The 13,037-nt window shown below is 38.3% G+C and overlaps 1 protein-coding gene across 3 annotated transcripts in view; it reads left to right on the top strand.

Moving 5' to 3' along the window:
- LOC127623258 (fibrillin-1-like) overlaps positions 1-13,027 on the top strand; it is an 82,579-nt gene extending 69,552 nt beyond the window's left edge. For all 3 annotated transcript variants that reach the window (XM_052097629.1, XM_052097628.1, XM_052097627.1), the window contains 9 exons: positions 1,167-1,373; positions 1,499-1,624; positions 2,331-2,453; positions 2,715-2,831; positions 4,807-4,935; positions 5,675-5,794; positions 6,937-7,168; positions 7,476-7,644; positions 9,851-13,027. In XM_052097629.1, coding sequence (XP_051953589.1) covers positions 1,167-1,373; positions 1,499-1,624; positions 2,331-2,453; positions 2,715-2,831; positions 4,807-4,935; positions 5,675-5,794; positions 6,937-7,168; positions 7,476-7,644; positions 9,851-10,234 — 1,607 coding nt within the window. In that variant the 3' untranslated portion in view covers positions 10,235-13,027. The remainder of the gene's footprint in view (positions 1-1,166; positions 1,374-1,498; positions 1,625-2,330; positions 2,454-2,714; positions 2,832-4,806; positions 4,936-5,674; positions 5,795-6,936; positions 7,169-7,475; positions 7,645-9,850) is intronic.
- The last annotated feature ends 10 nt before the right edge of the window (positions 13,028-13,037 follow it).

Here is a 13,037-nt window from a genome sequence, read left to right as displayed (position 1 = left end):
ATGATACAATGGAGATTACTGGGGTCTTTTCCTAAGGTGAAACATTTGAGATCAAAAGTCTACATTTGCCCTCCATTTAGTCTCATAGCTTTCTTGGAGAAACAATATAGATACTGAAGGGATAGTTCACCCAAAAATTAAAATTCTCTCATCATTTACTCACCCTCATGTCATCCCTAATGTGTATGACTTTCTTACTTCTGCAGAACACAAGTGAAGGTTTTTAGAAGAATATTTCAGCTCTGTAGGTCTGAACAATGCAAGTGAATGGTGACCAGAAATCTGAAGGTCAAAATATCACATCAAATCAGCATAAAAATAATCAGAGTCCAGTGGTTTACTGACATCTGAAGTGATCCAGTCGGTTTTGGGTGAGTCCAAACCAAAATGTATCTCCTTTTTTTCACTCTACATCTTGACAGCAGTCTCCTTGGCGATTGTGATTTTAAGACCAATAACACTTCCTATAGCACCATCTAGTGCTCTGCGCATGCGTCAAGCATCAAGCTTGAAATCATGATTGTGCCTAGGGACTGCAATGGCAAGTTATACAGTGAAAAAGTAGTTACATTTTGTTTTATTCTCACCCAAAACTTCAGAGGTGATCCAAAATAAATCAAAACTATGTTATATTTTAGCATCTTCAGAGTAATCACCCTTTGCCTAGAATTTGCAGACATGTACTCTTGACATTTTCTCAGCCATCTTCTTGAGGAATCACCCTGGGATGCTTTTTAAACAGTATTGAAGGAGTTCCTATCTGTGTTGGGCACTTATTGGCTGCTTTTCTTTATTATTTTGTCCAAGTCATCAATTTCAAAAACTTTATTTTTAATAATATTTTAGTTTTATAATGAAATAAATTAATATGGTGGCACAATTATATTTTTGTCTACAAAACTAATTTCAAACATTTAAGCATATGCCTTCAGATCAAAAGATTTTTAAGATCATGAGAAACATTTCAGTCCAGTGATTCAAAACTTTTTGACCGGTAGTGTATATATTTATTCATTTATATATGTATATATATATTTGGTATTTCCACTGAACAAACCAAGAAGAATGTCATTGTTGTTTGACTAACAAAAAACACCAACATCCAAAACACACCATAAGTTGCCAGAGCATGCTCACAACGGATAACCTGTGTGTGTGTTTCCCAGATAATCGTCAGGGCTTCTGTTTCCTGGAGGTTCTTCAGACGATGTGTCAGATGAGTTCTAGCAGTCGTGTGAGCGTCAGGAAGTCAGAATGCTGTTGCGACAGAGGCCGCGGCTGGGGGTCTAACTGTGAGCTGTGCCCTCTGCCCGGGACCATGCAATACAAGAAGATGTGCCCGCTCGGACCGGGATACACCACTGACGGCCAGGGTACACCCACCACACCAATATATGAATGAGTGTGTGTTTGTGTACATTTGAATTATTGTGTGTCGTGCATGTTACAGATGAGTAGCTCAATGAGGGAATCTTTGTTAATGTGTTTATATGTGTAGATATTGATGAGTGTAAGGTGATGGGGAATCTGTGCAAGAACGGTCAGTGTTTGAACTCATTGGGCTCGTTCAGCTGCATCTGCAGACCAGGATACACGACTGACATCTCCATGACCGCATGTGTTGGTGAGTCTCACATATAATGATAGTTTAAAGAAATATTCTGGGTTCAATACAGGTAAGCTGTTGGATCAGCGACATGTTTTCGATTATCACACACAATAATTTAAACTCATCCCTTTGTTTAAAAATAAATACAAATTGTGTTTACAGTAATGCACTTACAATGGAAGTATATGGGGCATGTGCACAGAACAGCAAATAGCCATTTTAAATATGCTTATTTTCACTTTATATCTGCGCAAGGACACCAGAAAGGGATGTGACGTCTATCGATAAAGAACTTTTTACATGGAGCAAACTACATCAGTGATACATCAACAAGTTCATCCACCTGGAAAAGTTGTACCACCTAAAATACAAAAAAAACAAAAACACAATCAAGACAACTTTAGAGCTCAAGTAAAAAACATATTTTGTACATGAGATTAAACATAAGTGCTTCAACAAAATTACAATTCACATTTCTGCTTTGAAACCCTGTGGTACTCTTTCCCCATATACTTATATTATAAGTTCATTACTGTAAAATATTTTTTTCTTTTTCCTTGTTTATACATACTAATGAACTGCATTAGACAGCCCAGCTCCCCAAAGACAAAAAAAATTTCTGTAGTATTCGAAGGCATGTGACACATGCTATACAAAGTGCTTAAGTATCCAGACTATTCCTTTAACATCAATGTGAACTGAAATCTTGTGTGGTTTGTAGATGTGGACGAGTGTGTTCAGGCTCCCAAACCCTGTAACTTCATCTGTAAGAATACAGAAGGGGGGTACCTGTGCTCATGCCCACGAGGATACGTGCTGCAGGACGATGCCAAGAGCTGCAGGGGTAAGACACACACCAGTTAGTTAGTCTAGTCGAAACTTCCTTTTGCCCTGGATAAGAGTTTAACACACACAAACGCTAGCCTTATTAAATACACACATTACATTAATGACATTATACTCTAAACACATGGCTCATTATTTACACGTTTAATGCTACGCTCGAGTTTCACAGGTCAGGTTCACTGTCAGTAAGAGCAGAGTGTGTGTGTGCCCTGTTGTTCAGGTTAAAGTGTTGTTCATTCTGACTGTGTCTCTGTCTCAGATCTGGATGAATGCTCCACTAAACAGCACAACTGTCAGTTTCTGTGTGTGAACACAATTGGAGGATTCACCTGCAAATGCCCTCCTGGATTCACACAACACCACACTGCCTGTATCGGTAAGCACGTACGCACGCACACACAAATCTGTATTGAGATGATGTGACCACAAAGAAGCATTTAATTTGGTTATCGTTGTTTACTGCATCCTATTTCACATACTGTTATGAAAAGAAATGATGTAACGATGCTGGCAACAGGCAAGATTAACAGACAATGGTGTGAATATGAACCCAAGTGCAGTTTATTTCCAAACGTGATATCCCTAAAACCCTGACTACAAACGTGAACAAAACAAACATGAACGACACGACACAACTAAACTAGACTAGACTAGACTAGACTAGACAATACCTGATGAAGGACAATGGAAAACATGAGGGCTTAAATGCTTGGACATGGGAGAACACATGACAAAGAGGACCAATGACAAGACTAAACTATAACCAAGATAACAAGACTAAATTAAATTAAACCAATGAAAAGACAAGACTAATAACAAAGTAATCAAACGATGAACCAATGAAAACAAGACACATGAACAGGGAAAACACATGACATGACAACAGGATCTAGATGAAAAACATGAACCAACAGAATAAACATGACTGTTGACACATAATCCATTAGGTATCATCAACTAAACATGAGCAATGATTTTTACTAAATGTTAGATTAGATTAGATTCAACTTTATTGTCATTGTGCAGAGTACAAGTACAAAGACAACGAAATGCAGTTTGCGTCCAACCAGAAGTGCAAAAAAGCAGAAAAGTGCAATGTGATAATCAAGTGTAGACAGGTGGTGCATAGGCAGGTACAGAAATATATTGCAGTGTTATAAGAGCAGAATAAATATGGCTGTGTAAAATGAGCAGTGTATGAACAACATGTACAGATATGTGCAATGTAGTAGCAGTGACATTTAAATAAGTAGTAGAATAATATAGATATATGCAGAGTATTAGCAGAATATATAATAAGAAAAACAGTAAATATGGATAATCTGTATGAACCATATAGTCAGATATGTACAGTATGTACAGCTATGTGCAGTGTGGTAACATTATAAGAGCATTAAGAATAAGTGTATGTACAGGATGAATAGAATGAAGAGTAGTAGAATATGGTTATGTATAGGAGTAATTAAAGTATGTACATTTAAATAAATAATAGAACAGAATGGGTGGGATAGGGTAGTGTCTGAAATAAATAAATTTGCTTAAAATCCCTGTATTTGGGCATTAAAATGTGATTAGAATTTGAAGTCCACAATAATCGCGGTTAGATCAACTAACTGCAATCAGACGATTATTTAATAATCACGACAGGCCTGATGTGTAGTTTAAAAACCCTTTATTTTGGTGCATGACACAGTGTTGTGCCACCTCATCAGTGGTGGTTATCATGTCGGGCTGTTTAGTTGTTGAAGATGTTTGACTTCATTGTGCTTTAAAGTAAAAAATATCTCAGAAGAATTCAAATGGAATGGAACGTAAATTTTGTGGTTTGTGCCGCAATATCGAGAAAGCCGGATAGAGTAGCATGAGTGAATGAGCCCGCTCTCTGCTGTCCTGTCTCTGAAGCACAAATTTCGGGAAGCCTGCTGAACTGCACACGAGAAGTGTGTTTCGTGCATATGAAGTGCTGAACGCAAGATGAATATCATTGAATTTGGCTCGAAATTTAGCTTGAGCGGCCACTGAAAAATTTTCAATGCAGGGAAAACCCTGGTATACTGTGCAGTATGCAGTAAGCAGTACACTAATAGTCCATACAGAACAAAGCCTCTGATTTATGTTTTGTCATGGTGACCCAGCTATGAGTGTGCTGTAGTGGTTTGTAGCACAGTTCTGTAGCCATGGATACAGTAGTCAGTGTTTAGATTTGGTGGGTGTTTCACCATCAACTCATGTAAGCTAGTAAAACACAAACCCAAGAAAAATATAAAAAGAAAACTGTTCTTTCCTCAACTGTATTTCCTGTCACTGGCAAGAAATAATCAAACCATGGTGATTCACTCTCTCTATGACAGATAACAATGAGTGCACTACTGAACCGGGTCTGTGCGGATCAAACGGAGTGTGTCAGAACAGTCCTGGAAGCTTCAATTGTGAATGTCAGCGGGGCTTCACCCTTGACCCCAACGGACAACATTGTGAAGGTCAGCTCACACACACACAAAAGATAAACTCTTGAGACTGCCCACAGTCTGTTCACTGATTGTCTGATGCCTATTACACACAAGGCAAGAGCTGGCTGAAAATCACCAGTTCCAATCTCATTGGCTGACGACACAACTTCCAGGAGTCTGGGTGCACAGGTTTATATTAGTCCACTTGAAAATGGAAGCCTATGCAATAGTTCTGCCAGAGGACTTGTAAACTTTACATCATTCACTCATTCAATTCAGGCATCTCATCCAATCATGATCAAGCCCTTTGCCTTATAAGCTCAGCACAGCTGTCCCTCATCTCTTATTATGCCGCAATGCTTTACCCACTGCCTCCTCATCACCACCAGTTTAGGTCCCGTTCCGCCATAAGGTGTAAACTCCTTTCCCCTGTCAAAGTTTGAGCGAGAATCCTATCGCTGAACTGTAAGAAATTGCTTGCTCCAAAGAGAACTCTTCTTTCTCTAAACTCATGCTATACTCTCTCTGAGAGAAATAAAGTTGTGCTTACAAGGTATGTCAGAATGATGCAATTAGCCCCTTTGAGGAGGAAATATTCACTGGATTTGACAGTTTTCAGATGGTCCTCACCAAAATAATCTGCAAAGTGGAACAGACTTTATACCTTTAGTTAAACATCTGGATCATTGGGACTACATAAAACATAATTGCTTGTGGCGAAAAGTCTGATATGTCAGTGTGTGTGTGTGTGTGTGTGTGTGTGTGTCAGATATGGACGAGTGTGTGGGGAACCATCGCTGTCAGCATGGCTGTCAGAATCTAGTGGGCGGGTACAGATGTAGCTGCCAACAAGGATACCTGCAGCACTACCAGTGGAACCAGTGCATTGGTAAGACACATTTAAAGGGATAGTTCACCCAAAAATGAAAATTCTATCATCATTTACTCACCCTCATATTTTTCCAAACCCACACAAGTCAGTCTTTCTTCTGTGGAACACAAAAGGAGATGTTACAGGGCGGTTTACATTACAATTCACGCTCCATTCACCAGAAGAGACCAGAAACACAAGCTCATGTAAAGAAATTTTGTTCTACGTTGGATACCAAAGTTCAAGTTTGGTGAACTCTGAACCACGAATCCGTTGGACGAGAGAACGTGTGACCAATAAAAGATCGAAACTTCACACTCTGACCTTTTTTCAATTCAAAGAATACATATGTTAAAGCTACATGTTTTATTGTTGCAGGAAAGTGAGTAAATTTATATATATAAAAATAAAAATTATATAATTTTTTATTTGTAATGTTTTATTTACTTAAACCAGAAGTCCTCCTGCATGACATATCCTGGTCCGTTGCAGTGTCCGGAAAAAATTTGCCTGCTCAAAGCCTAGTATGATCGACCCTTTAGGGTGAATACTAGTCTCAGTCACCATTCAGACTAACAAACTGCCTAACATTTCCTTTTTTGTTCCACAGAAGACAGTCTTGCAGTCTTAACAGTCTCAACTTCCTGTTTGTGGAAGCTCAGCTCTTCCTTTGCTGATAAAAATATTGTGACCTTAAAAATGAATTCCCGCTTATCCTTATGTGGTCAGTCACAGAGAGAACCTTGGCAGCAGTTCTGGCCTCTAAATTCGGTCAGTGACCCAGCATAGTGGGAACCTGCCTGACCTTTGACTCTGTGTGTGTGTGTGTGTGTGTGTGTGAGCGTGTATTTATCACTTTGTGGGGACCAAATGTCCCCATAATGATAGTAAAACCTGAAATTTTTGACCTTGTGGGGACATTTTGTCGGTCCCCATGAGGAAAACAGCTTATAAATCATACTAAATTATGTTTTTTGAAAATGTAAAAATGCAGAAAGTTTTCTGTGAGGGTTAGGTTTAGGGGTAGGGTTAGGTTTAGGGGATAGAATATAAAGTTTGTACAGTATAAAAACCATTATGTCTATGGAAAGTCCCCATAAAACATGGAAACACAACATGTGTGTGTGTGTGTGTGTGTGTGTGTGTGTGTGTGTGTCCAGATGAGAATGAGTGTCAGAACAGCCAGATCTGCGGCGGGGCGTCATGTCACAACACTCTGGGTAGTTTCCACTGTATGTGTCCGACGGGCTTCAGTTACGAACAGCATACAGGTGGCTGTCAGGACGTGAATGAGTGCAGCTCATCGCAGAACCCCTGCTCATACGGCTGCTCCAACACTGACGGGGGTTACCTGTGTGGCTGCCCATCGGGATACCTCAGAGCAGGACAGGGGTGAGACACTCATACACAGAGAGTAGTTCTAAGGCCAAAAGCATACTCTACACAAGTATGTGAAGCTCAATTTCACATCTTGCTGGATTCCAAAAAAGTTTTCCACTACTCATAAAGCAATGCAAGTACAGATTGCTTTCTAACTGTTGCCACAAAAGCCACTATAGCTGGCATTGGTGTAAAGTACAATCAGCTTTCTCATACATATTGAATCAACTACTGTCATGGCAGAGCAGCAGTCTGAAGACAATCTTCTGAGCAATTTTGTTCAAATTAGTTAATCTAGTATTTATTGTGTGTTTTGCAGGCACTGTGTATCTGGTGTTGGTTTGGGCAGCGGTAGTTCTCCTCTGAGACAAGATGAGAATGCGCTCTCTCCTGAAGCGTGTTATGAGTGCAAGATAAACGGATACCTAAAGAAGGGCAGAAAACAAAGGAGTGTTAATGGAACAGACAAATACCTGCAGCATATTCAGGTAAATCCATCTGTATTCACAGATCTTAGTTAATGTAGACACAATATTTAATATGACATGAATAGAATGTACAGTCTGTTTTTTTAATGGGTTGTTTTGTTGTGTGAATGATGGTGTTACTGTGATAATGGGCATAATGTGGAGTGGATTTATTACCAGTAGTTAGAGACATTCTGCAGTTCCATTTTCAGATCTTCTAATGATATTAGACTAATATTAGGCTTAATAATCAGAGTAGACAATTCCTCCATAAAGTAAAATAATTCATTACTCCAGCTGCAGGCCAGTTTTCACTTTAGAGATGTATATACTGTATGTATAAGTATTTAGCAATATACTGTATAATGTTTGTGTGTGTGTATATGTGTGTGTGTGTGTGTGTGTGTGTGTGTGTGTGTGTACTCTGGCAGCCAAAAGTTTGGAATATTGTACAGATTTTTGCTGTTTCGGAAGGAAATTTGTACTTTAATTCACCAAAGTGTCATTCAACTAATCACAGAGTAAAGTCAGGACATTATTGATGTTAAAAACGGCACCATAGCTGTTTGAAAAAAGTCAAATCTAGACAGGCCCCATTTCCAGCAGTCTGGAAACACCTTATCTTTGAGGAATCATGCTAAATTGCTAATTTGGTACTAGAAAATCACTTACCATTATATAAAACACAACTCAAAGCTATTTGGTTCATTAAATGAAGCTTAACATTGTCTTTGTGTATGTTTTTGAGTTGCCACAGTATACAATATACTCTCATGTCTTAAGGTCAATATTAGGTCAAAAATGACAAAAAAAGAAACAGCTTTCTCTAGAAACTCGTCAGTCAATCATTTGTTTTGAGGAATAAAGGCTATACAATGTTGAAATTGCTAATAAACTGAAGATTTCATACAAAGGTGTACACTAAAGTCTTCAAAGTCAAAGGACAACTGGCTCTAACAAGGACAGAAAGAGATGTGGAATGTCAGATGTACAACTAAACAAGAGGATAAGTACATCAGAGTCTCTAGTTTGAGAAATAGACGCCACACATGTCCTCAGCTGACAGCTTCATTTAATTCTACCCATTCAACACCAGTTTCATGAACAACAGTGTAAAGAGATTAATGGAAAGGAGGAGGCGAGAACCGGCATGACAATATAATACTCTATATAATATTTTAATTATAAACTTAACCAAAAAGACAAACACACACACAGGTGTCAGACAGCTGTCCGTAAATCTCTCTCTCTCTGTCGCACTGCTGTCTTCGGTCAGCCTTTATCCCTCTCTGAGACTTGATTAGCCTGATTAGGGGCCGGGCGTGTGGAATCATGACCCAGCCCCGTCCTCCAACCTGGATTATACAATAGAATTATATTTCTGTCATATTTATTTCACCTGGAGCTTTTATTTTGGCAGAACACTGAAAGTGCACTTTAGTGGCAGCATATGTTTGACCGTTTACAGTTCCTCATTACAGATCTGGTTAAACGCTGTTGTTTCCTCCTTTTCTGTGATCCTGTGTATCATTTTCAGATTTATATAAAAACTTACATCTGATATAAATGTTTGGAATTGTGCAAATATGTGAACATGCAGCACTTATTTTCACAATGCACCTGAACCACTCTGAGAGCGCAGTGCACATTTTGCATATGACCATATCGCAACTGATGATATCTTGATTAATTTTGCAGCCTTGAAGGACAGTGACATTAGTATAATGGTGTGCTCTGTTGGAAAAAAGTAGCCATTAAGTACTTTATTTTGAATATTGCTTAATTTATATTGCGAGCCAAATCATGAGTATTGTTTGTGAATATTCAATATCTCGCCCGTTCTACCCTTAATTGGACGCTTTTACTTGCCTAATAAATTAATCATGGCTGACTGCGAATAGCAAATTTTTACAATGGCATTGGTAACTGAGAACTTCTGTTTTTCCATTATGCTGCACCTACGCAGCTAGGTGTCTGCGCAACATAAACGCACATTTACTGAGCACACATTTAATATAGAATTCAACTGACATGTAGTCCCAGATGTGTCTATAGCAACTATTTTATAACAGCGAAAAACGAGGCTCATCCAGTCAGTACTATCCATTTTAGAATAAATAATTAATCACCACAGTATTCCTCTCAAAGCGCTGAGATGTTCAGTGTTTGCTTAAGACATCAACTGTACTTGTGGTTTAACTGTATATTTTGCTGTGTGTTTTGACAGAATAATCCGAACTCGATCAGCCTGGACAGTGTTGATATTGACGACACTCTTCAGTTCAACCTGAACATCAGCACACTAAAGAGTAAAGATCACATCATCGACTTCATCCCAGCGCTGTCCACACTCACTAACCACATTTACTACACCATCGAATATGGTAATGATGACGGTCTGTTTAAAATCAACCAGAGAGATGGCATCAGCTACTTGCACATATCCAAGAAGAAAGCTCTGCAGCCCGGAGTGTATTATTTAAAAATCCGCAGTGTGCCCGTGTATGGTCGGAAAGAAGTGACCGTGCTGGACGAGCAGCAGGACAGAGACTACCTCAGCGAGCAGCGAGGAGACGCTCTACACATGAACCTACAGATTCTCCTACACTGACTGCACTCGCTGACAAGCACATACCACACTTACACGCTTAGAGTCCAACGTACACTCAATGCTTTCAAGCTCCGAAAATATAACAGAAAATTCCCACTGAAAGCAACCACTGCTCATGTTTTGAAGAGGGATCCTGTCTGTGATACGGTTAGGGTTGTTGCACTCTCTAGAACAAGAAAACACAAAAGCAAGGACTCGCAATCGCTTTAGCAAAGGATGAGCTTTTAGCAGGGTTTCCTCACACACCTTTGACCAATGAATTTCCAAAAAAGAAATGTTTGAAAACAGTTTCATGCTGATAGCACTTACAAACAGTTATTTCTAGCTGACTAAATAATTTAGTGCAGAACATAACTAGAACAATTTAGATTCACTATAGAAATGTCCTTGACTTTAAAGATTTTATACATTTCCATGATATTTCCAGATTTTCTGTGCCTGTGGGAATCCTCCTTTAGTGTCAGTTTGGATGGCTGCAGTTATTCGGATGGTCAGCTCTCTCCAGCTCAGTTTGCCTTATTTTACTGGTGCAAGTCATGTGACAGCATAGAGTAATGCACTGTAATAGTCATCAAACACAGGATCTGCAATACTGCTCTCGTACCACCTTCCAGTTGACCGACGTTTGCACGCAAGCCTTTCTGTTCTCTCCTGCAGCTATACTAAATGTAATTTAAGTGTCTATACTGAACCGTGTCACTTTTTTACTCTCCAAAATAATTTTTTAACTAAAGGAACCCTGGAACGGATGGGTTTATAATGGTGCTTATTATTATGACCAACTACTTTAAACTGTGTTTTTACATCGTTCTGTGATTTGAAATCTATGCACTGAGGTCTTATGGCCGCACACACACATACACACACACACACACACCTGCATCATCAGTCATGTGGCCTTTGAAAACACCTTTACCATCTTTCAGTACAACGTTCTTTGTTCACACCTGTGAGGGGTTTAGATTTAAATTCACAATAACAATTTTTTTTTTGGTTTTACAGGGACTCTGACATTTCCTGTCTTTTCAAAACGAGATCAGGAATGACATTTACTCTGATTTCTCAGAGTTGTTCCTGAATCTTGATTGATCAATTTCTTACTGGATCAGATTTACTGTAGACAGTAAGAGACAGCCAGTGGTCTTTAGGTGTGACTCTATCCATTAAATGAAGTCTTAATCCAAGAGTTTAAAACTGAGCAGCTGTATTTAGAGGAGAGATTATAATGATCCAGACCCCACAGAGCAATTTGTGAGTTGTTTGTATTGGACATGGTTCCCTTGTTTTTTGGAAATGTATTGGCAATACAATTTAAAATTATAATATTTATGTATTAATTATTCAGTGCTATTGTGTATATCAAAGTAGGACCATCTGATACCATTGTATCGCCACTGTACAATGAGCAAAATATCTTTGTTTGATGTAACTTTTTTGTTTGCACTTTGGTCTTTAAATTCAGTAAACCAGTGGTCACATTTACGACTCTCTTACTGACATGCATTTGTAGCATAACTCAAATCCTGCAGTACAACTTCATAATGATGACAAAAATGATAAAGAATCTGCTGTTTACTTAAATATTACTGCTTTCATTGTTTCTAGTAATACACTTCAAGCCATAGGTTTGGACACACATACTCATTATTTATTACTACTTTCCATATTTTAGACTAGTAGTTAAGTCATCAAAATGATGATATAACATAAGCAGAAGTATGGAAATGATGTAGTTACCAAGCATTGTTAAAGATTAAAACATCCTGGGATGCACTCTATATAAAATTGAAAGAATTCATACAGTATGCTGGACACTTTGTTGACTGCTTTTCCTTCACTATCTGTTCCAAGTTCCAACTCCTTATATATATCTATATCATGTATATTTTAAATTATATATACCACTAGTGACAAATCTAAACTATTGCAGTTTTTATCATGGGACTTGTCAACACTTGTCTTCCTCTTGCTCGTGTGCCACATTCAAAGTCAGAACGTGGAAGACATGAACATCTGAATCATATGCTGAAGAACATTGTCTAACATGGAGATTGTAGAGGAAAGAGAGCAGTTATGAGAAAGGGACAGAACGGAGTATTTAAAATACATTTAAAGTAAATACAGGTGCCCTTGATTAAAAAAAAAAAGCTTTTACATAAGTGTATAATCCTGTTCTGTGGATACACAGTTGCACATTTAAACAACACTGTATATACAAACATGCTCACATACAAACACACTGAGTGCAAGTGGCACTCAATCCAAAAATACACACATATTATATCTGTAATATAGTGCACTTGTACTCTGACACAACAAATATGTATATATACACCTTTTGCATTTGTGAATACTTTTTTATATTTATAGACTGTCACCCTTGAGCGCAGCACAATACTTTTTTTAAATGTGTGCATGTATATATTAAATGTGAGGGAACACTTTTATGGGCTGTTGCTGTAGGATTCTTTGTCATCAGTCAAAAAATCATTGAACTATGCAATGACATGCGATAGACGAACACTACTCCTACTGTAGGAGTAACATCGTTTGAAAAGCATGATGCTCCGTTTCTCTGAACATCATGTGATATAATTTTGCTTTTGTCACTGCTCATACCACCTCTTTCTATGGCTATAAATTGTGAACTGGTGAGAGAACTGAACTTTATTTGTAGGGAAGCAAAAAAAAAAAGAAGCAAATCAGTTGAAGCAGTGGATCCCAAACTTTCCAATGTACCCCTGGAAAAACCTTTAGTGTAATTAAACATGTAGTTCTGATGTTCAAATTGAAGTACATTTGG

The sequence above is a fragment of the Xyrauchen texanus genome, chromosome 29, assembly GCF_025860055.1.
Source record: "Xyrauchen texanus isolate HMW12.3.18 chromosome 29, RBS_HiC_50CHRs, whole genome shotgun sequence".
Lineage (NCBI taxonomy): Eukaryota > Metazoa > Chordata > Actinopteri > Cypriniformes > Catostomidae > Xyrauchen > Xyrauchen texanus.
This window is presented reverse-complemented; position numbering and strand designations above follow the sequence as displayed.